Below are 22964 nucleotides of genomic sequence, written 5' to 3'. Positions count from 1 at the left end.
CTTCCGGCGCCTCTCGCAGAGCCGTCATGGCTTCCACGGGGGCGAGTCGCAGTCTTGCTGCGTCTCCGCGGCCGCCGCAGGGCCGCTCCTCGCGACAGGACAAGTACTCGGTGCTGTTGCCCACCTACAACGAACGGGAGAACCTGCCGCTCATCGTGTGGCTGCTGGTGAAGAGCTTCTCCGAGAGGTAGAAGGGGCTTCTCGCGCGGGGGCCGGGAGCCGGCCGCGGGCTGCAGGTCGGCGGTTGGCTGCGCGAGGAGACCCCCGGAGGCCCGGTCTCCGCTCCCTCCCGAGCCTGCTCGCGGCTTTCCCCAGCGGGGAGAACCGAGGAGCACAGCCCCGCGTCTTTCTCCTTCCTGCTCAGGTCTCTAGCGAGTCCGGTGTCTATCTGTTGACAGATCGCGCTGGCCTGCGTCCCCGGCCTGTTCTCTCTAAAGGGCTAACTTAACTTCTTTTTGACTTCGGGGCGAGGAGGTATGACCTCATACCTCTGGGCGGTCAGGATCCGCCGCCGGAGCCGGGAGTCCCGAGCCAGCGTTCTCCCCATCGCCTTGGGGCCGAGCGCTTACGTAAGCTTGTTGTTTGCGCTGTCAGAGAACTGCTGATGAGCTGGCAGGGAGCGAGCATCTTCGCCGAGTTTGATTAGGAACCCGGGCTTATTTGTGTGTTGTTTTGAAAAACACGGGGCCTTTCGCTTTGTTAGGCAGAGCCCTAGCTCTTAGGAACAAGAATTTTGATAGTGAAAGTGTTACGCATTTAAGAAAAAAAAAAAAAGGTCTCCGAACTAAACAGTAAATAAAATGCCTCCTGATGGCAGTGGCAGGACGGAGTCAGTACTTTACGGCCAGATGAGTGTCATGCTGTGATGATCATGGGCGATCTTTTACTGTCAACCTACAGAACGGGATTTTGCAGGAGTAGGATGGCGTAGCAGTGCGCTGTTTTAGACAGTGCGTCAGAAGAACACAGATTGTTTCCAGAGCTTTTTGTTTGTTGGTTGGCTTTTGCTTCTCAAACGACAATGAGGACGCTGTGCCCATATTTTCTAATAGCAAGAAAAAAATACTTGATCCCAAGCTATGCACTACAAGGGATACGTTTGCAAACGAGTTGTACCAAGTCCGAGGGCAGCTAGGGCTATATTAGCAGCCTCTGTCTCAGAAAAACAAAATACTTGGTACATAGTTCCTCTTTCTAGAAAGCACAACCTTACCGTACTGATTTGTAAAAGCCTTAGTCTGCATGGTTTGATTGGTTGAGGCAAGGTCAAAACTATGTAGCCCTGACTGGCCTGGAATTCAGATGCTGGTCTCTGCCTTCCAGGTGCTGAGATTAAAGGCGTGCACCACCACCACCACCACCCGGTTTAGGATTGCTGTTTTGGTTGCATCTGAATAAAAATCAGTTTCTATATGGTGGCCCTGTGATGTGTGGTGCGAGCATCCTTTTTCTTTATGTTTTATTTTTATTTTTTTAAGATTTATTTATTTTGTGTGAGCACACTGTAGTTCTCTTCAGACACACCAGAAGAGGACACCAGATCCCATTACAAATGGCTGTGAGCCACCATGTGGTTGCTGGGAATTGAACGCAGGACCTCTAGAAGAGCAGTTAGTGCTCTGAGCCATCTCTCCAGCCCAGGTTTTATCTTTAAATTGGCTCTGCCAGATTTTTCCAGATGTTTTAATGAGCTCTAGTTTTATATGCTAGTGTCTCTGCTCTGTTTAATTTATGAGTCCAACACCCCCGTCCCTAACCTTGGCACTCTACTTCCTTGCTCCCTCTCACGCTTTGTAACCAGGCTGGTCTGGAACACCCCAGCCTCCATCCTCAGCCTCTAAAGTTCTGGGCTATCTTTTTATTGAGTGATTTTGGGGATACTGGAGGGTGGAACTCTCCAGTGAGCTACATCCTGCAGTGGATGTTCTCCAATCAAAATGGAATTACCTTTTTCAAAATCAACATAATTTGTGTTTGGCCAAATTAAGTACCTATCCCATAGTTAGCGGGTCAGAAGGAAGCTGGTCACTGTCCCTGCTACTCTTGTGTTTTGGGGACAAGGTGCATGCAGGAACAAAAGCTGGCTGAGAACATCTGGTGCTTTGCTCATTCACTCTCCACTTTGGATTGTTTAAAACTGTTCTCTCTCGGCCTAGAGTGTCCCCTTAGGCTGGTGGATTCTTGAGTTTCTGTTATTTTAGGGGTTTCAAACCCCCACCTCCACCCCCACCTCCAGGACTGAAGGAATTACAGGAATGCCTAGTCATACCTATTCTTTTGGTTCCTGGGTTTCCAAATGCACTTTCTTGCTTGCATATCAGGCACTGTTACCACCGAACCAACTCCTCTTGTATCTATTCTTGAAGAATAGGCTGGGTTTTGTTTCCTTCCTGCCAGGTTTTCTGGGGCTAACGTATACCACTTTCAATAGTCTACCCTTCAGCACGAGTTTCCTGGGTGACTTCCTAGGTTCCACATTAAGGTCAGGAGGAAGGCGTTGCTTCCTTTTGCTTCCCCATGTACCTTATGATAAGGAGGTGGGGCATTATGGTGGTAGCGGGTGGGATTTTTTTCACCAGACAGTTACTTTGAATGGTGTTTAGAGTGGGAACTGGTGTGTGAATATAATGGGGAGCAAGTTTAAGAGTGAAACTCCGTCAGATAAATGCCAGCTTATTTAAATTTGTTGGTGCCATTTAAAGTTTTCTTTTGCTCTTTATTTTGCGATAAGATCTCTAGAATGGAAGACTGTGTGAAGTCACTATAGCTATATAGAGGAACTTTGAACATCCTGATACTCCTGGCTGTAACTTTAAAGTTCCTTTAAAATTTAGATACTGTTACCCACCATTAATATAAACTCAAATTTTATTTTAGTGCAATCAACTATGAAATTATAATCATAGATGATGGAAGCCCAGACGGGACAAGAGAAGTTGCTGAACAACTGGCAGAGATCTATGGGCCCGACAGAATTGTAAGTCACAGACCCTTTCCTGTCCTCTTAGGGAGGGAGGGAGTGTGGTAAGGAGCAAAGTCTGGGAAGATCCGAGGCAGCAGACCTTGCGATTGAAATTACATATCTGTGGGCCAGTGGTAATTTTACAACCAAAGAGTACACCTTGGTTGACCTCTGGCTTTGTGATGGAGTCTGCAGATAAATTTTTTTACACCCCCCCCCCCCCCCCGCCCCAAGGGCTTTTCTGTTTAGCCTTTTTTTTTTTTTAAGATTTATTTGTTTATTATATGTAAGTACACTGTAGCTGTTTTCAGACACTCCAGAAGAGGACATCAGATCTCTTTACGGATGGTTGTGAGCCGACATGTGGTTTCTAGAATTTGAATTCAAGACCTTCAGAAGACTAGTCAGTGCTTTTAACTGATGAGTCGTCTCTCCAGGCCCTAAATTTTCTTAAAATACCAAAATGTGACACACGGTTAGCCAGCGTATTATAGAGCTAATCAGGAGGGAGGTTTTGGGTTTGTTTCTGTCTTGCTCCCTTCTCTGGGCCCCCATGTACTTTGTATACAATGCTACCTGCTGCTCTAAGCTTGTAGACAGGAAAGGTTGCTTGCTGAATACCAAACTTGACCTTCTCCCTGCACCAAGAAATCTATTGTCCTATGAGAGTGACTTGGGGCAGCTACAGAAGCAATTTTATAGTGGCTTCATGAACCTGGTATTATTTTTGAAACAGAGTTGGAGCTTATTATAGAATATTCTCAATGTAGATTTTAAGCATGAGGGTAGGAGAGAGGTATCGGGACAGGACAGAGCTCTTGATGCTCTGTGAAAGCCCCAAACTCAGATCCCAGTACCCGCAGCAGGTACCTGATGGGTGCCAATAACCCCCAGCACACAAACACATGAACACATGCAAAGAAAAAGATGTTGCCAGTAGCTGTGAGCCTCTATAATAGTTGCTATGAGTTGTATTTTTTTTTATTACCAGTTTGGGTTTATAAATACATCTTTGAAAATGTTTTGTGATTATTGCTTTGGTAATTTTTTGGAACCGAAAGCACTCAGTTGGATACAGATTTAACTAGAAAACACACTGGTGCTAGCCATGCATGTCGTTTGTGTTTGCCGTCCCTCCATGCAGTAATTCCGGGTCTGTCGGCTGGCACACAATGCTGGATGATTAGCTGTAGGAACCTGGCCTGTTCAGGCATCTCTGTCCGCTGTCTACAAGATTCCAGTAGCAGCTCCCCTCCTTCGGCAACCTGAAACTTACCTGATGCCACTCCATGACCCTTTGGGGATAGATAACATTGTCCCTTCTTGGGCTGGAGAGATGGCTCAGAGGTTAAAGCCCTGCACACTTCCAGAGGTCCTGAGTTCAATTCCCAGCAACCACATGGTGGCTCATAACCATTAGGTGCCCTCTTTTGGCCTCCAGGCATACATGCAGACAGACCACTGTAGATATAATAAATACATCTTGAATAAGCAAACAAAAGCCATTGTCCCTTCTTTAGATAGAGAACTATTGTCAGAGAAACAGAAGTCTCTGGAGACTGTTGGATTCTTGCCTTTCAAGAAACGATAATTCACCACCATAAGAAAACAAGACCTAGTATTTTTGCAATCCCAACTGTGGGAATGATTTTTTTCCCTGTAGAAAGGGGAGTTGAACCAAAGACTGTGCACATGCCAGGCAGTGCTTACCGCTGAGCCGCATCTCTAGCTCTCTTGCTATTATTTGAGGCAGGGCCTTAACCACTGCGCTGTCCAGGTGGCCTGGGTGTTCCTTTGTAGCCTAGGCAGGCCTAGACATTTCCGTCTTTACTCTGCTTTTGAGAAACTGAGATTATAAACCTGCCCTCAAGCCAGGCTTAGGACTGTTTGGTGACTGGCTGGATGGTGTTTCTAAGAGTTTCAAGTAGCAGACATTGGCAAATGGGATTGGCATAGGGAAGTTATACCACTCATGCATGGCAGATCCACCCATATCAGGATTCTGCCTGTCTCACACAGCCAAGTCCCAAGCCTGTCATATCTCACAGCTTGACGTTTCAGCCTAAGACAGGTTTTGATGCTGGGTTCATTGCTTTGGCCTATCGTTTTTAAAGTTTTCTTAGAAGCCCCAGGCCAAGGCTACTGGTTCATATTGATTATTGTCTTAGGGTTTCATTGCTACGAAGAGATACCATGACCAGGGCAACTCTTATAAAGGCAAACATTTAAGTGGGCCTGGCTTACAGTGTCAGAAGTTTAGTCCATTAGTCCATGGTGGGAAGCATGACAGCACGAAGGCAGACAAGGTGCTGGAGAAGGAGCTGAGAGTTGTACATCTTGATCTGAAGGTAGCCAGAAGACTGTTCCACACAGGGCAGAACTTGAGCACTAGGAGACTTCAAAGTCCCCCTTCAGGGTGACATACTTCCTGCAACAAGGCCACACCTCCTAATAGTGCCCCTTTAAAAGTTCAACATCTCTTCTGAGATTTATGCGATTACTACTTAACTATAACCCCTATAAAATCAAAAAGCAAATCACATACTTCTAACGTGTGGTACAGAATATTACATTACAGTTCCAGAACATAGGGGAAAGAGCACAGTGAGGGGACACTGGATCAAAGCAAGACCAAACCCAGCTGAGCCAACTCCGAACTCTGCATCTCCATGTCTGACGTCAAAGCACCCTTCAGATCTCCAACTCCTCTCAGCTCTGTTTACTGCAACAAACTTCTTTCTCTTAAGCTGGTTCCACTCCCTGTTAGCAGCTTTCCTCAGCAGATGTCCCACGGCTCTGAGGAAACATCTTGCAGTATCTAAGTCAACTTCAAGTTCACAGCTTCTTGTTCCAATGTCTGGAATCCATATATCTTCTGGGCTTGGGTCACATTTCAAGCTCTGTCCGCTAGCACTCTAGGCTCTGACTGACTCTACTCCACTGCTACTGCTGTTCTTGGTGGTCATCCCATGGTACTGGCATCTCCAATATGCTGGGTCTTCCACTTCAACTAGGTTCTCTTCATGGTGCCAAGCCTTAGCCTCAGCTGCCACTGAGGTTGCACCTTCACCAATGTCTTCCCTGGCGTCTCACAGTGCCAAGCCTCAGCTGCACTGAGGTTTTCTTCTTCTGACCCATGGAGAAAAGCAGGAAGAGCCACCCTCATGCAGCAGGCAGATGAACAAACGAGACCCTTGTAACAGGAAATGGAATGTGTTACTGAGCAGTAAAGAGCAGGGTCAGGCATCCAAGGCAGTGTCAACCGTGTGTGAAGTTGGGGAAGGTGGAGAGTGATACCCACTACTTAGAAAAGCCGTAGAATTGTTTATCATAAAAGGAAACAAGCACTCTTAAAACTGGAAGATGAGGCCGAGTGAGGTGGTACATACTCTTAATCCCAGCATTTATATTAAATTTCAGACCAACTAGGGATACACAGTAAGACCCTGAGTCCAAACAACACACACATCAAAAGTATGATAGATAACACTGCTTCATACCAGAATCCTACCTGTAGGATTAGGATTAAAGAAAATTGCCTTTCCTCTTTCAGAAGCCCTGGGTTCAATTCCTAGCACTCACATGATGGCTCACAACACCATCTCTGATTCTTTCCGGGGTATCCAACGTTTTTTGCCGTCCATAAGCATCAGGCATGCACATGGTACGCAGACACACATGCAGGAAAACACTCACACACATACAAATTTTAAATCTAAACATAAAAAAAGTTTTGTACCAGGTAATGGTAGTGCACTCTTTTAATCCCAGCACTCAGGAGGCAGATCTCTGGCAAGTTCAAGGCCAGCCTGGTCCACAGATGGAGTTCCAGAACAGCCACAGCTACGTGGAGAAATCTTGTCTCAAAAACAAAAACAAAACAAAACAGGCTTTGTCGAGCTGGCTGGCGTGCTGGCTGCTGTCTTTGCTTTGTTGGTGTAAGTAGGCATCTTGACGCTTAGGCCTGGACTGGATGAGCTTGAGGTCCTGACTCCTGACCCTGCCTCCCAAATCCTGTCACTGCTGGCTTTGGGCCGGGGTTTGTATAGCACTGAGCAGGGGCGCTGGGTCTTCATGCATACTAGGCTACATTCCAACCCCCAAACACCATTTTAACTTTGGACAAAAATATTGAACATACTGTGCTTCAAGGTCTAATAAATTCAACTAATGTTTTAAAATGAGTATGCATTTGTAGGAGTAAAGTAAAATTTAAAGTAATTTTATCTTTTTGTGTTGACATATTGTTTCTTTTTCTTGAAGCTCCTAAGACCACGAGAGAAAAAGCTGGGTCTCGGTAAGTAGGGTCTCCTATTACCTGCCCATGTCATATATGCCACTCTGTTTTTGGAAAAATGCCCAAGGACAGTCAGCTGTGATAACCTTTAATGGTCTGCATGACATCCTAATAGTTAACTTGGGTTGCGTGTATAACGGTCTGAACCCACTCAGCAAAACAGAAACTGCCGTAGTTCTATCCAGATGGGAAAGTGAATACAGGGATTCCCGCTGACAGGGAAATGATTTGTTGAGAAGCCTGATGGACAGCTGAGTTACGAGGAGAGGAGTGACTGCAGAGAGCTGGAGTAGGGTCAGGAGGGAGTCTGTGGTGTTGGGAGGGTGAGGTGGCTCCCGGGGAGCTGCTCAGTTGATGCTGCTGCGTGCCTTGCTGAGAGGGGTACCTGGATGTTTTTGGCTTCCCATGGCAGTCATCACTTGTGCCCCTAACAGCTGCCGGGACACAAGCAGCAAAAGAGCCTGAGAAATGGGCTTCCTTAGAGTGTAGCCTAGAGAAAGGAAGCGCAGGGAGGGGGTCTGGAGGAGGACAGCTTGCAAAGCCTTTAAACGGCGAGTCTAAAATGTGATTGCTTCTAGGAATGAAAAACTTCCCACCTTAAACAGAACGTTCCCAAGCGAGCAGCGGTTTTCAGCTTTGTTAGTGTTGTGATTTTTTATACACTTCCTGGCACTGTGGAGACCCTAACTATAAAATTGTTTTCATTGCTACTTCATATCTGTCATTTTGTTAGCTATAAATCATTCTGTGAATATCTAAAATGCAGGATATCTGATAATATGGCCACTGTGAAAGGTCACTTGACTTCCAAAAGGATCAAGTGTCAGGCTGAGAACCGCTGATATGGAGCATTTCAAATGAGTCCAGTGAGTCTGACCCTCAGCTCATGATTCTTAACAAATGAAAGTTGCTGAGGGGAGATGGCTCTTATGCACGAGGACCAGTGGTCAGATCTCCAAAACAGCCTTGTGTGTGTGGTGTAGCTCACCCGTGAGTCCAGCCCCAGAGCAAGAGTGAGGCCGCCATCTCAGTAAGCTCTAAGCTTGGTTCAGAGACCCTGCCATAATAAATGCGAAGAGGATTCAGTATCAACTGCACATGCTCACACCTCCATGCCTCATACCTTCGCAGGGAAAACATGCATGTGCGTGCTCGCGAGCGTGTGTGTGTGTGTGTGTGTGTGTGTGTGTGTGTGTGTGGGTGCTTTGAACACATGGAAAAAGAAAAGGTTGCTATCTGGAAGAATGAACTTGCAACATCAAATGCTTGAACTTGTAAAGCCATAGGATTCGTTGTGCCAGAGAGAATGTGGAAAATACCACCCAGAACCCTCAGTGTTTGAGCAGTCATTGAAAACATTAGAGCCACTCAGTGGAAGGCGTCAGGAAAGCTCTGTGCTCCAGATGAAGCGCTAGTGATGGCTTGTTTTTAAAACTTGGTTCTGCTTTAACTGATCCATAGTAAGTGTCCACACTGGGATGGCAGCTTCTGTGTACAATGTGCAAGGATCAGATCAGGAGAATTGGTGTTTCTGCCACCTCAAACACCTCACTTCTCAGAGGTCAGAGCATTGGGAAGCTTCCTGTAGCCAGGTCTGAGGAAAAGTCTCTTACTTTGAAATGCCTCCTGGTGTCAGCCACTGCAACCTGACTGCTGCTGAGTGTGGGAATTAATGCTAGGGATAGAAAGAACAGGGACTCGCCCTGCATTGGAGACTTCATGCACACAGACGCCAGAATACTTGGTTGGCTACATCATTCTAGTAGGGCCTAATGTACCAGGCATTTTGCAGTTGAGCTTCTGACAGCTTCTGGGGAACCTAACTTGAAGTGCAAGGAAGAGCAGGAGAGGAAGTGATGGAGAAATGGAACTGGGGTCAGAAGTTAATGCCTGGGGCACCATGAAGGTGGAGACAGAGTAGGGGTTAAATTAAAAGATGGTTGGCATAGAAAGCTAGTGTGCTTTGTAATCACAGTGGAGACTCCAAGGCAGGGGCAGGACTCAAAGCCTTCCCTGAGCTAGCCTGATAGCCAGGAACGGGAGGAGTTGGGGGTAAATTTGAGATGTCTGAGACAGATAAGTGAGGATGGCAATGGCTAGGAAGCTAATGTGTAAATATGGAGCTCTGAGAAACCTGGCCTTCTCTGTCTCAGGAAAACACTAAAGCACCAACGAGCATAAGCATAGAGTGATATTTATATAAGTTAATACCTTTTTTTAAGATTTATTTGTTGTATATATGTGAGTACACTGTAGCTGTCTTCAGACACACAAGAGGGCATCAGATCTCATTACCGGTGATTGTGAGCCACCATGTGGTTGCTGGGACTTGAACTCGGTCCTCTGGAAGAGCAGTTAGTGCTCTTAACCACTGAGCCATCTCTCCAGCCCAATCTAATACTTTTGAAGCTTAGCATGATGGCCCTTAGCAGCTGGAGGCTGAGGCAGAAGGATCTTTATGGGTTTGAGGTCAGCCTAGACTACAGAGTGAAACCTTGTCTCTCCCCACCAATAAAAAGAATACAGACACTTTGGTATTAGACATCTCTTTGGTAATTTTGTATATAAGGGTAGATTTGTTTTGTTTGCTTTTTTTTTTTTTTAATTGGCATCAAAATAGAAGATGGATGGCTAGCTACCTTGTAACGGTGTAATACATATGAACTGTGCTACTGAGTATGGAGAGACAGCAGTTGGGTAGGGCCACTTTTAGAGGACAAATGCTTGCTTCTAGGATGCTAAGTGTTCCTTTTCCATTTTGGGTGTCCTTTTGTTGTGTTTTTCAAACTTTGTACTTTTGAATGTTTGTGTATGTCTGTGAAATGTGTATATGAAGCCTGCAGAATCCAGAACAAGGCAGCTGGAGTTACAATGGTTGTGAACTACCATGTTAGTGCTGAGAGTAGAACCTGGGTCTCTGGAAGAGCAGCCAGTGCTCTTAAATACTGAACCATCTCTACAGCCCCTTCTGATATTATTAATGAGTCGAAATACTTTTGGTCTTTAGGAACTGCCTACATTCATGGAATCAAACACGCCACGGGGAACTATGTGATCATCATGGATGCTGACCTCTCCCACCATGTAAGTGGCCACCCGCTCTGTTGTGTTGTGTTCTGTTCTATGTGAAGATGGTTTTACTATGTAATCTAGCTTTTTGAATGTTTTGGTTCCTCGCTGTGCACCACCACACCATGCCCTCCCTTCTTGACTAGGTGTCTATGATAAACCACCATGCCCTCCCTTCCTGACTAGGTGTTTATGATAAACCACCATGCCCTCCCTTCCTGACTAGGTGTCTATGATAAACCACCATGCCCTCCCTTCCTGACTAGGTGTTTATGATAAACCACCATGCCCTCCCTTCCTGACTAGGTGTCTATGATAAACCACCATGCCCTCCCTTCCTGACTAGGTGTCTATGATAAACCACCATGCCCTCCCTTCCTGACTAGGTGTCTATGATAAACCACCATGCCCTCCCTTCCTGACTAGGTGTCTATGATAAACCACCATGCCCTCCCTTCCTGACTAGGTGTCTATGATAAACCACCATGCCCTCCCTTCCTGACTAGGTGTCTATGATAAACCACCATGCCCTCCCTTCCTGACTAGGTGTCTATGATAAACCACCATGCCCTCCCTTCCTGACTAGGTGTCTATGATAAACCACCATGCCCTCCCTTCCTGACTAGGTGTCTATGATAAACCACCATGCCCTCCCTTCCTGACTAGGTGTCTATGATAAACCACCATGCCCTCCCTTCCTGACTAGGTGTCTATGATAAACCACCATGCCCTCCCTTCCTGACTAGGTGTCTATGATAAACTCGTCATATGCTTCTGACTTACTGTTTATTCTTTCCAAATTTCAGCCCAAATTTATTCCTGAATTTATCAGGTAGGTACAGTTTGTGGTATTTATAATATTCAAAACTTTAAATTCAGATAATTAGCATGAAATATGTATACTACTTTAACTTTCCTGTCAAAATTTAACTAATGTAGAGACTTGAGACTTATAAATATAGGTCTTCATCTAAGTGGCTTATTTTAGGAATCAGCAATAGATGGTTCTATTCTCTTTTCTTTCAGAACACGAAAAAAATGAAGCCCTTGTTGTCTAGAATTGTGCTTGACTTGTTAGCATCAAGGACCATAACAGTAGTGTTTGGTCCAGGGATGCAAGGAGTTTAGGCATCATAAAACTCCACAGTGTAATCCCTCACTACATTGTCAGGCAGCAGCGGCTGCTTTTAAGAAAAAATGAGCCGGGCGGTGGTGGCACACGCCTTTAATCCCAGCACTAGGGAGGCAGAGGCAGGCAGATTTCTGAGTTCGAGGCCAGCCTGGTCTACAGAGTCAGTTCTAGTACAGCCAGGCTACACAGAAAAACTGTCTCGAAAAATAAACAATAACAAAAAATGGGCTTTTTAAGGGTAGTGGCACGCTCCTTTAAGTCCCAGCACTAAGGAGGTAGAGGCAAACTGATGTTTGAGTTCAAGGCCAGCCTAGTCTATGTAGAATGTTCCAGGATACCCAGGGCTACATAGATCCTGTCTCAAAAAAAGGGAGTGAGAACTGGCACAGGCAGCACGTGTAATTTCAACACTGCTGAAGCGGAGGAAGTAAGAGCGTTATAAGTGCAAGGCCAGCCTGGAGCATTTAGTAAAACTGTGCTTTTTGTTATTATTGTTGTTGGTGTTGTTTGCCCCAGTTTAAGAATGGAGAAGGTTTCGTTTCTATTGGCTTAGGGGATTCTAAGTTTATAAATTCAACAAAACTCTTAGTAGGGTAGCTAATTGTTGTCTGTAAGAACCAGCAGTCTGGAGGTGCCTAGCCTTTTCTGCAGCAGGGGCCTGGACAGTAGAGAGGCTTTGGGGTCAGCATGTGGTAAAGTCGGCAGATAGAATCTCTGGGTTCATGCTTCAGTTTAAGAAAAGTAAATGAAAGGACTGGAAAGGTGGCTCAGTGGTTACGAACACTGGCTGTTCTTCCTGAAGACCCGTGGTCAGTTCCCAGCACCCATGTGGTGTATCTCACTACAGTTGGTAACTCCAGTTCCAGCAGACTCAGCACCTTCTACTGGCCTTTGAGGCTACTGCCTACACATGATATGCATGTAAGCAGAACTCCCAGACACATCAAATATTTACAGTTGTAACTAAAACACAAGATCCACGTCAGACTCATTTGGACAGTCAGATCATCTGGCCTCATGCTTTAGCTGTGCTTCTCTTAAGACTTGATTGTGAGGTTTATGAAGATGCCTGTTGAACGCCCAAGGACTTTTTCTAACTGAGCTTGTTTGGGTTGGTTTTCCTCTTTCTTTTTCTCTTTACAGGAAACAAAAGGAGGGTAATTTTGATATTGTCTCTGGAACTCGATACAAGGGGAATGGGGGTGTTTATGGATGGGATTTGAAAAGAAAGATAATCAGGTATGTGTGCATGTTTATATAACTCAGTTTGGGAAGAATCATTTGAAATAGATAGAGCTTGGTTAAAATTGAGCTTCTCATTATTGTGTTACCTTATATGTTTACCTGTTCAAAGCTTTACTCTGCTCCTCTTAAAGCCAGCAATCTTGATTTCTGATACTGTCCAGCACGTTGGGTAGGGTTCCATGGACTGGCTAGTACCTGCCCCTCTGCCTTCACCTGGAGCTAGCCTTGCTTCTGCAGCCAGCAGCTTTCAGCACAAGTTGGCCATGCTAGCAGGTCACACCAGGCTGGGCATCTCAGTTCTGATGGCTTCTCACACAGATACAGTAGTCGGGGTGTGTGTGTGTGTGTGTGTGTGTGTGTGTGTGTGTGTGTGTGTGTGTGTTAGATAGACAGAGGCAGGGAGAATGAGTGAGTATACACCTCAGTGTTGTTGAGGTGCTAATTCTCAGGCACTGTCCGCTATATTTTGAGATAGGGTTTCTCACTGGCTTGGATGTTGCTGGGTAAGCTAGTCTGGCTGGCCATCCCACACACCTCCAATCTTATCTCGTGTATTCAAATAAGCACTTTACCGTCTGAGTTGTTTTCCCAACCTCTAGAACACATAGTGAGGGAATAGTCTGGCACTTTGTGAAAGACCCTTAAGGAACTGGGACCCAGTCTACCCCATTCAGTGTCACAGTGATGGGAAGGAGGGATCAACACCTACCAGGGATGTCTCTGTCCTCACCTCATCCAGTCACAGATTAAGATCACCTCAACTGGGGGCTGAAGAGATGACTCAGTGGTTAAGAGCACTGACTGCTCCTCCGAAGGAGGCTCACAACCATCCATAATGAGATCTGATGCCCTCTTCTGGTGCATCTGAAGACAGCTACAGTGTACTTAGATATAATAATAAATAAATCTTTAAAAAAAAAGAGAGATCACCTCAAGTATGAAATCTTGGGATAGTCATTTAAAACATCTCATTTTTCTGTAAAACAAAGAGATTGGATGAATAGTGGTTTTCAGTCTCTCCTAAGGAGAGAACACACAGCAACTCCTGCCCTTCTCATACCTGTTGCCTACCATGTGACTGAGATTCTCCAAAGGCTGGAGGCAGACTCAGCTGGAGCTGAAAACAAATTATTAACCTCCAAAGACATTTTGAACTTGGTCATTCACTCACCTATGAATTAAAACTAGGAAGTCCAAACAGGAGCACATTCTACCTTTTAGTCGTGGCATTTAGTTGTATTTAGTTTTGACTGGTGATAGTAGTTACTGTCTGTATTTTGTAGGCCTCAGGTCTCATTAGTGTAGCCCACAACTAGAAGTCAGACTCACAGCTGGTGACTCTTAACACACTTTAATCAAAATACTCTAAAGATGTATGTATGTATGCATGCATGTATGTATGTATGTATAAGAGTATGCTGTAGCTATACAGATGGTTGTGAGCCTTCATGTGATTGTTGGGAATTGAATTTTTTAGGACCTCTGGTCCCTCTGGTCCCTCTGGTCAACCCTGCTCATTCAGGTTGCCCCCGCTTGCTCAGTCCCTACTTGCTCCAGCCCAAAGATTTATTTATTATTATAAGTAATTACACTGTAGCTGACTTCAGACGCACCAGAAGAGGGCGTCAGATCTCATTACAGATGGTTGTAAGACACCATGTTGTTGCTGGAATTTGAACTCAGAAACTTTGGGAAGAGCAGTCAGTGCTCTTATCTGCTGAGCCACCTCCCCAGCCCATTGAAAATTCTCCAGTTCAAGGTTAGGTTGAACCACATAAGAAGTCCACACCATCCATCCAATTAAAAATCCATCATCACCAGGCAATCTAGTACATGCCTATTGGCCCCCATATTCAAGAGGATAAAGCAGGGGAATTACTTAAATATAGGCTTTTAGGACCAATTTGGGCAACATAACAAGATTCCATCTTAAATAAAATAATGTGAAACAAACTGTAATAGTAATTTTTTTTTTTTTTTTTTTTTTTTTTTTGGTTTTTCGAGACAGTGTTTCTCTGTAGTCTTGGCTGTCCTGGAACTCACTTTGTAGACCAGGCTGGCCTCGAACTCAGAAATCCGCCTGTCTCTGCCTCCTAAGTGCTAGGATTAAAGGCATGTGCCACCACTGCCCGGCCTGTAATAGTAATTTGAGGAGAGGGATTGTTAAAGGAGCCATGAGCACCAGGCCTGCTTGAGAAACTGCTGTTGTTAAGGAAACATTTCTCCACCTTCCAGGCTGCAGCTCAGACCCAGCTATCTGGTCTGGCTCCTGTGTCCAAAACTGTTCTCAGGCTCTATGCTTGCCTTCCTGCCTAGCACGTTGGAAGTATTGGGGTGGGGGGCAGCCTGCTGTGGCCCTTTACTCCCAGATAACTGCAAGGTGCCTCTGCACCCACTCCAGCCTTCTGTAGCTCCTAAATGAACAGCGCAGAGACCTGGTGTTTTTATTAACAAGCGCTGTGCTGGGCAAGGTTCTGAGCTACTGTGACCCTCTAAGGCTGCCCACTTCCCAACCACGTGGTCCTTTACCTTCAATCTGAGTCTTGCTCTGGCTCGCTCTGCTCCATGTATGTTCGTGACCTCGTGGTCTCTCCCTCTGATTTCTTTGAGACTCCCTCACTGAGCTTGGATGTCCCACCTCCTCTGAGATCTCATGCTCATCCATAGGCTGATCAGCTCTTTTTTAACCAATCAGAGATGATGGAAAACAATTAGATAACAGATGCTTGACGTGCCAAGGTCTGGACTGCAAACAGATGCCGGGGCATAGAGATGAGCATCTGAATACACAGTGCACAAGGCCATCCCCAAGAACAGAATATAAACATATTGTTGGGGGCTGGGGATGATCACCTAATATGTAGGAAGCCTTGGGTTCTGTTCTTAGCACATCAGCACCAACTAGATGTAGTAAGCAGCCCACTGCTGGAATGCAGCGCTGTGGAAGCAGGGTCAGGGGTGACTAAGACCTTGTCTCAAAACAAAGCTCAAGCCAAAAATGATCTTACGCATTTCCTACGTACTTCTGTCTTCATTACTATCCTATGGTTCTATGACACGCCATGACCACAGCAAATCGTAAAAGCAGACACTGAACTGGGGAGCAGCTGACCTCCTCAGAGGGCTAATCCCTGACTGGCAGGAAGCATAGCAGTAGGAACACAGGTAGGCATAGTGCTGAGGCACTAGCTACAGGCTTCCATCTTGATGAAGAGCAAGCCTAAGACTGGACCTGGCCTAAGCAAATGTCTGCATTAAGGAAGCCTTAGCTTTGGATTCTGCAAAGTGACTCTCCACCTTAAACCTTTGGGAACCTGTTTACACAAGTCCTTTGCTTTAGGCTTTTGACCCCCTTTGAAATGCTAATACAGCAGTCTCTTAATAGCTTGTGAATTGTGAATTGTTCATCTGGAGCCATTGTTATGGGCGGAATGTTTGTGTTTCCCTGCTGTTAAATGAGAACCTGGGTGTTGTGGAGTTTTAGGTCTTTGGGGGGGTGCTTAGTTTGGAGGGTAAGGGATGAACCCTTTGCTGGGATTAGCATTCTTTTAAGAGATTAGAGAGTCACCACCCCACCCCCACCCTCTCTTGTCCTGCACCTTCTTTAAGACTCCTTTGCGGTTTACACCAGTGTGCTGGTGTTTCCTTACAGTAGCCGAGCAGACTCAGGCTCCAGCCACCAGAGGCACCCTTCTGCTTTCCTCCTGGTTTTCTTCAGCCCTCTGCTTCCCTGGCTCAGGTGTGAGCCTCCAGCTTCTGCCTTCTGAGAGGTGCCTGCCCTAGTAGGCTTGTACCAACGTGCTAGGCGTGAAGTCCATCTCTGTTTGCTGGAATCAGAAAAAGAAACTTCTTACAGAATTCCTGATCTTTCTGCCAAAGCACATATAAGTTTTAATGACTGGTTTCTCTCCTTAGCAAAAGTTCAGTTTGAGTGTGGGAATGTGTGTGACTGTCTCATGCAGCCCAGGCAATCATAGTCAACACCCAATCCACACAGTGCTGGGGATAGAGCCCAGGCCTTTACATGCTGGGTAAACAAATACTCTCCTAATTGTGCCCCTCTCTCATATGTAGGATGGTTGCTTTCAGGTCTCTTCTCTATTTCATTTGCAAAGGGGGAAAAATGCCTTCCAGGCAGTGGTAGCACAAACCTTTAATCCCGGCACTTGGGAGGCAGAGGCAGGTGGATTCTGAGTTCTAGGCCAGCCTGGTCTACAAAGTGAGTTCCAGGACAGCCAGGGTTACACAGAGAAACCCTGTCTCAAAAAACCAAAAAAGGGCTGGAGAGATGACTCAGTGGTTAAGAGCACTGACTGTTCTTCTGAAGACCCTGAGTTCAAATCCCAGCAACCACATGGTGGCTCACAACCATCTGTAATGACATCTGACGCCCTCTACTGGTGTGTCTGAAGCTATTTATATGTAGCTACAGTGTAGTTACATATAAATAATAAATAAATCTTAAAAAAATAATAATGCCAATTTTCTAAAAAGCATGAGATTTCATTGTCTCTTTGTTCTTAGAGAATTATTTTGTGTGTATGAATTGATATCTATTAATGGCTAATATTTTTAATATTCTGCTCTTGGGTGTTTCTCTTGTTTTTCAACATATATTTAATGAGGAAATCTGATTAATTTGGCAGCCGTGGGGCCAATTTTATAACTCAAATTCTGCTGAGACCTGGAGCGTCAGACTTAACAGGAAGCTTCAGGTACAGTGCTTCTACCGCTGCAACTTTTCCTGCATGCTTGGCATTAAGAGGCTGTTGAGAGCTGCTTTCTCAGCAGGGCATGTTAATCCCAGCATAAAGGAGGCTGAAACAAGAGTATCTCAAGTGTGAGGCCAGCCTGATCTGCACAGTACACAGCAGTAAGCCAGAGTAAGCCTGCACAGATCCCCACCCCACAGAAGAGCTGCTTTGCTTTCACAGTGACTGAGTCACACTTCCACGCTAATGGTCAGCAGGGTGAAGCATTGCTAGACTCCTGCTTTCCAAGTTGAATGTAGGACTTTGGCATGCTTGTTCACCTCAGTGCTGGGCTTGGCTGCCCATTGGGAATATGGCTGCTGCTGGTGCACTCTGAAGAACAGCACATGCGTATCCCAGCCACAGCATCTCAGCAGAAACAGCCTAGAGCCTTACGGTTTTGGCTTTTCAGTCAACTTGTTCTCTCTGTAGATGAGTCTGCTGTCAGTTTTACCCACACATAAAAGCTCAACATTACAGGAGCCTCAGGAAGATTAGAGGGAGAGCTGGGTTTCAGATGGCTCCTTTGGTGTAATAGGTTCCCCCAGTGGTCTTCAGAATGTCGTTATGCTAAATTCACATTTCTAGCTTATAAATGTACATATACATGATAAAGAAGACCAGTATAATAGTAAAGATGCATGTTACAAAAGCCTGGCAACCTGAGGTTTATCCCTGGAATCCATGGTAGACGAGGAACAATTCCTGACCTAAACACACACAAGAGGGAGAGACAAACAGACACATATACACAGGCCAGTAAACTAAATTTAAAAAGAAATTGTAACCTACCTACCTACTGCTTAAAATAAATAAAAACCTCTTCTAATGAGACCTCCTGCTGTTTGGATTTTCTGAGCACAAGGATTGGATTCCCCACAAGCCTGCCCCATCTTACTTTAGTGAGTACTTGGTAAGGTCGACTGCCTGCCACAAGTGCCTGTGATCTCCATTGTCCAGAGCAGGCTGAAGGATTGCCTGCATCCTGTGGTGCCTAGTTCTGCTCTAACTCAGCTCCTCTGTAGTCTTAACAGCTATTCCTGGAATAATCTGACTGTCCTCAGGACCTTAGCCCATATTGGCGACCAGACTCTGGTTAACTGCTGGACTGCTTGTTACCATGGCGAGTGTCACCACTCATCTGTCACCCTGCCATTCCTGCATGTCCAGTTCAAAGTCTAATCCAAAATCAAAGGACAGGTGCTTGTGTATGTATCAGGTGTCTAATTAACCATATTTTCATAACTTTTGATAAGTTATATCTCAAGAAGACATTAAGAACTCATTTTCAAAACTGTTCCCAGCTCCTACCATATCCTTCATGGCTAAGGGAGGGGCTCACAAGCTCTGAGAACTTGTCTTTACTCAGTGAGTTCTGAAAGGTCAGGATATGTGGAGATAGGCACATGTCCAGATATTCATAAATACCCTGTTTTCTTATAGATTATACCGAAAAGAAGTTCTACAGAAATTAATAGAAAAATGTGTCTCCAAAGGCTATGTCTTTCAGATGGAAATGATTGTTCGAGCAAGACAGATGAATTACACTATTGGTGAGGTGAGTGATTGTTGCTAAGTCCTTGTCCTACTCCCCAGAAAGGGAAAACGTTTACAAAAGCATGCTTTCCTAACTGCTGATTTAACAGTGTCTTGGACTTCCAGTTATTTGGGACGGTTACACCCTAAAAGGTGACCATTTAGATCGGTGTATTTGACCTGCTATGATTTCCACTGAGGAGTGCTTCCTTCTAAATAATGACCTTGCTGGCACGTCAGACTTCTTGCTTCTGACTAGTACTTGGCTGCTTTTCTTAGTAAATGTTCAAGGATTACAAAATACAGGCTGGAGGCAGGGTTTGTCTCTCGGTCTGGATGGTGAGTTATTAGAGATGACCCCACATCTAATACCAAATACTACCCTCCCAGAATGCCTCTTGTCTTGTGAACATTAGAAGGGTTATAATTTAACTCCTCTGCGACATTAAACGTAACAATTGAAAGAGAGAAAAAAAACTGAAAAACCATCGTACTGGAACTAGGCCCTGAAATTGAGTGCACTAGCATAGTGTTGAGGTCAGTGCTTCTCAGACAGCTGCAGGTTTCATCCAGATGACTGACTGTAGGTAATGAGTGTGTCGAGGACAGTGACCCTAAGAACCGAGATTGTCAGTGCAGAGTCCTGGTGCTGCAGGTTGAGGCTTTGCTCTGTGTTGAATGCCATAGCCTGAGCTCGCTGCTGCTGTTGGTTGAAGACTGACTTTAATGTATTCTGTGTTTTCTAAACCAGGTTCCAATTTCATTTGTGGATCGAGTTTATGGTGAATCCAAGTTGGGAGGAAATGAAATAGTCTCGTTCCTGAAAGGGTTATTGACTCTCTTTGCTACCACATAAAAGAAATGATTCACTTATGCTTCCCGTGTTCATTTCAATTAAAAGTAGAGAAGCCCGGGTCACTGATTTTTATCAATGTTGTCTTAACACATGAGCCAAAGGTAAGATGCATTTAATGTGGATCTTTTTCTCTGGAGAAGCTCCATTTTATATTTCAAATTAAAATTTAAAGTTCTTGGTTTAGTGAGCAATGTTCTCAATTTTCATGTACATTACACCTATAAATAAATGTATATAGGTTTTGCATAAAATGTTGCTGCTTTCATTTAGATAATGTGAGTGCAAGTTTCTTATGAAAAAAATGTGGAATACTTCATAAAACTAGATTGTTAGTTCTTTATCCCTAGATGGTAGAAAGGGAAGCTTAATTGCATTTACGAAATACAGTTAGTGTATGAACTAGAAAAGAAGTAAAACCTCTGACCTGAAGTCCATGGCAGATGTCTGAACCTAGATGAAGCAGTGCTCCCTGCATGTGCTCCCTGCATGCAGACTGAGCATAGCCTGGTCCGTCAGAGCAGACCTGTGCAGAGTACAGTGTGGGCTGGGAAGCAGTTAAGCAGTGGGTCACATTAGCTGTGCTCTTGGCTTTGTCTTCTTGAGCAACAACTCCTATTGGAAAGAGAAGTATTTTATCTCTTTTTATCTCAAAATATTTGTACATTATTTCAATACCTCAACAAAACTTGATACCACAACAGAAAAATACCTGTACTATTTTTCTTCATCCAGAAAAATGTTCTATTGTTAAAATGAAGGATAAGTTGCTCCATACTGTCAGGGAAGATACTTCACTTATCAGTCAGTGAACTTCTGTCTGTAGCATAGCTTTCAGATCATGTAGTATGTTTCAGGGTCTCTCTGTGTAATAGCCCTGGCTGTCCTAGAACTGGCTTTGTAGACCAAACTCAGAGATCCATCTGCCTCTGTCTCCAAAGAGCATGTTTTAGGTTTTGAGTGAATACATGAGATCTAGTTGCATGTCCTTTGCAAGAAAAAAAGAACAGACATCTGTCTCTTAAGTTACTGCATAATCACATTTAGTGAACAGTGTCATAGCCCAAGCTGACTTCCAGCTTACTCTGTAGTCAAAGCTAGTCTTGAATTACTGGTCCTGTTTCCTTCATCTCTCAAGTGTGAGGACTGTGGTGTGCATCATCATACACCCCAACCTGTATACTTGTTTCCCACCTTACTTGGGCTGCTAAAGAAATTGAAAGTCTTAAATGTTCACTTCCTTTTTCTAGCTGATTGTAACAAGAACAAACGTGAGCTACACCTTCACTTTGTTTTGAGCATGAAAGCCTTGCCATGTAGTCACATAGCTGGGCCCACAGTGCATATTCCAATAAGAACTACTGTTGTTGTGTTCCCCTTTGCCAAAACTTGTCGCACATCCATGGGGAAGTGACTTGTTTCATCCTTAATAACTAGAATATTTATTAGTGTTCAATTAAATTTTGTTTTAAGCCAAAGTCATAGGACTATAATGTTATCGAATTGTTTTTTGAGTGCTGAGAAATCTATCTTGAAACAAGGCATTAGGTTTTCAGTATCAAGTACACAGAACAGAAGTTAAGCAGCGACCTCAGCAGGAGTCACTGTAGATACAGCATTGCTGCCTCACACCTCACTGGGGCAGAGAACTTTGGTCTTTTTCATTTTTCAGTACTTAGCCTGTGTAGAATTACTCTGTCACTACTGCCATCGCACAGGGTGTGTTTGAGCAGTAAACACCAGCATTCAGAAGCCATTTAGAGAAGAAGGTTGCCCAATTTTTTTTGTTTGTTTGTTTTTTGTTTTTCAAGACAGGGTTTCTCTGTATAGCCCTGGCTGTCCTGGAACTCACTTTGTAGACCAGGCTGGCCTCGTGGCCTCGAACTCAGAAATCCTCCTGCCTCTGCCTCTGCCTTTGCCTCCCGAGTGCTGGGATTAAAGGCATGCACCACTGCGCCCGGCTCAAGGTTGCCCAATTTTTATGCTGTATTTTTGTGCTAAATCTGGTGACATAAGCATGCACAGTTTTTTAAGTTCTCCGTCAGAATCCAGCACCTTTTATGCTACAAAGTGAAGCACTGCTGCAATGCAGATGTTCTTCATACCTGTGCTATCACTGCATGAAACCCAGTGTCTGAGGAGAACAGTAGAGATGAATTCACACAGCCTGCCTGTCTTCTGCATTGTGTGCTTCCCCATCTCTACTCCTTGATGAAAGGCCTTAGCCTCAGCCCCACCTCCTTTTAAATAGTTTCTATTCCTTGTTTTACATTGTTGAGCTATTGATTAGGGGTTTAAATATATGTTCTAATAATTGCAAAAAATAAATGTTAGGTGGAAGTTTGTTCAACTTCCCAACCAAACCCTTAGACACTGAGCTGTCTGTATATATAGTCTGATTCTTTCAAAATTTGCAACTTTGTAGAGACCTCATGTTGGGGGAGGGGTGGCCAATCCTTCACAACTGCACTTGCTACTTTGTAGAGCTTTTAGCCATCCTTATCTACGGTAGGGTAACTACTGTTCCTTTAAAGTGGACCGAGGCTGTTGATGTTGACATGGTATGTTGGTTGGGGATGATCCAAAGTTACAAAGCCAACAGTGCAGGTGCTGTCACATACCAGAATTGTGGGTGAGTGCCAGACCGTTTTCATCCTTAGCCATTGACAATCCAATGGCCTCAACTCTACAAATCCCACTTTTTTTTTCCTTGAGTCAATGGTAAGTGGCCATCTGATGACTTGAAGGAATGACTTGAGTCCAAGGAACAGCAGAAGTGAAAAGCTGAGTCCCTGTCTATCCCATACCAGTTCACTAGAAGAGCTGACATGGCCTCAGAGCTGTGTCATCTCAAAAAATGGGAGGAACACGAGGGCATCACACCTCATTAAAGGCAGGAGGCAGCAGGCTCAACCCTTGGCTTTGCCTCCAGCTTGGGAGAGCTGACTCTGAGCACGTGGGCCTTGGGCAGCCCCAGGCGCCCTCCTGCCAGATGTAGTTCAGGCCCAGATGGGCCCGCGCAGGGATCCCCAGTGCAGCCACCTGACTGACTGTCGAGGCGTGCTGCGGCCCGCTACTTCTGCCTCCGCCGGCGGCGCTGCGGTCAGAGGAAGGCACCC

General features: G+C 45.0%; 1 protein-coding gene and 1 long non-coding RNA gene across 3 annotated transcripts in view; both read left to right on the top strand.

Moving 5' to 3' along the window:
- On the top strand, positions 1-21332 carry Dpm1 (dolichol-phosphate (beta-D) mannosyltransferase 1). 2 transcript variants are annotated; one of them, NM_010072.4, is made up of 9 exons: positions 1-187; positions 2878-2977; positions 7226-7259; positions 10267-10343; positions 11135-11160; positions 12604-12699; positions 17352-17420; positions 18900-19014; positions 19744-21332. In NM_010072.4, the coding sequence occupies exons 1-9, from the start codon at positions 27-29 to the stop codon at positions 19846-19848; spliced, it is 783 nt and encodes a 260-aa protein (NP_034202.1). In that variant the 5' UTR covers positions 1-26; the 3' UTR covers positions 19849-21332. The 2 variants fall into 2 exon arrangements, with proteins under 2 accessions (NP_034202.1, NP_001297013.1); NM_001310084.1 differs by lacking the exon at positions 17352-17420.
- Gm20716 (predicted gene 20716) overlaps positions 1-22964 on the top strand; it is a 49415-nt gene continuing 26451 nt past the window's right edge. Inside the window, exons 1-9 of the long non-coding RNA NR_132310.1 lie at positions 1-187; positions 2878-2977; positions 7226-7259; positions 10267-10343; positions 11135-11160; positions 12604-12699; positions 17352-17420; positions 18900-19014; positions 19744-19949. This is a non-coding gene — a long non-coding RNA (predicted gene 20716). The remainder of the gene's footprint in view (positions 188-2877; positions 2978-7225; positions 7260-10266; positions 10344-11134; positions 11161-12603; positions 12700-17351; positions 17421-18899; positions 19015-19743; positions 19950-22964) is intronic.

Source organism: Mus musculus, chromosome 2 (assembly GCF_000001635.26).
Source record: "Mus musculus strain C57BL/6J chromosome 2, GRCm38.p6 C57BL/6J".
In the NCBI taxonomy this organism is placed as follows: domain Eukaryota; kingdom Metazoa; phylum Chordata; class Mammalia; order Rodentia; family Muridae; genus Mus; species Mus musculus.
Note: the sequence above shows the minus strand (reverse complement) of the source record. Positions and strands in the feature narration are given on the sequence as shown.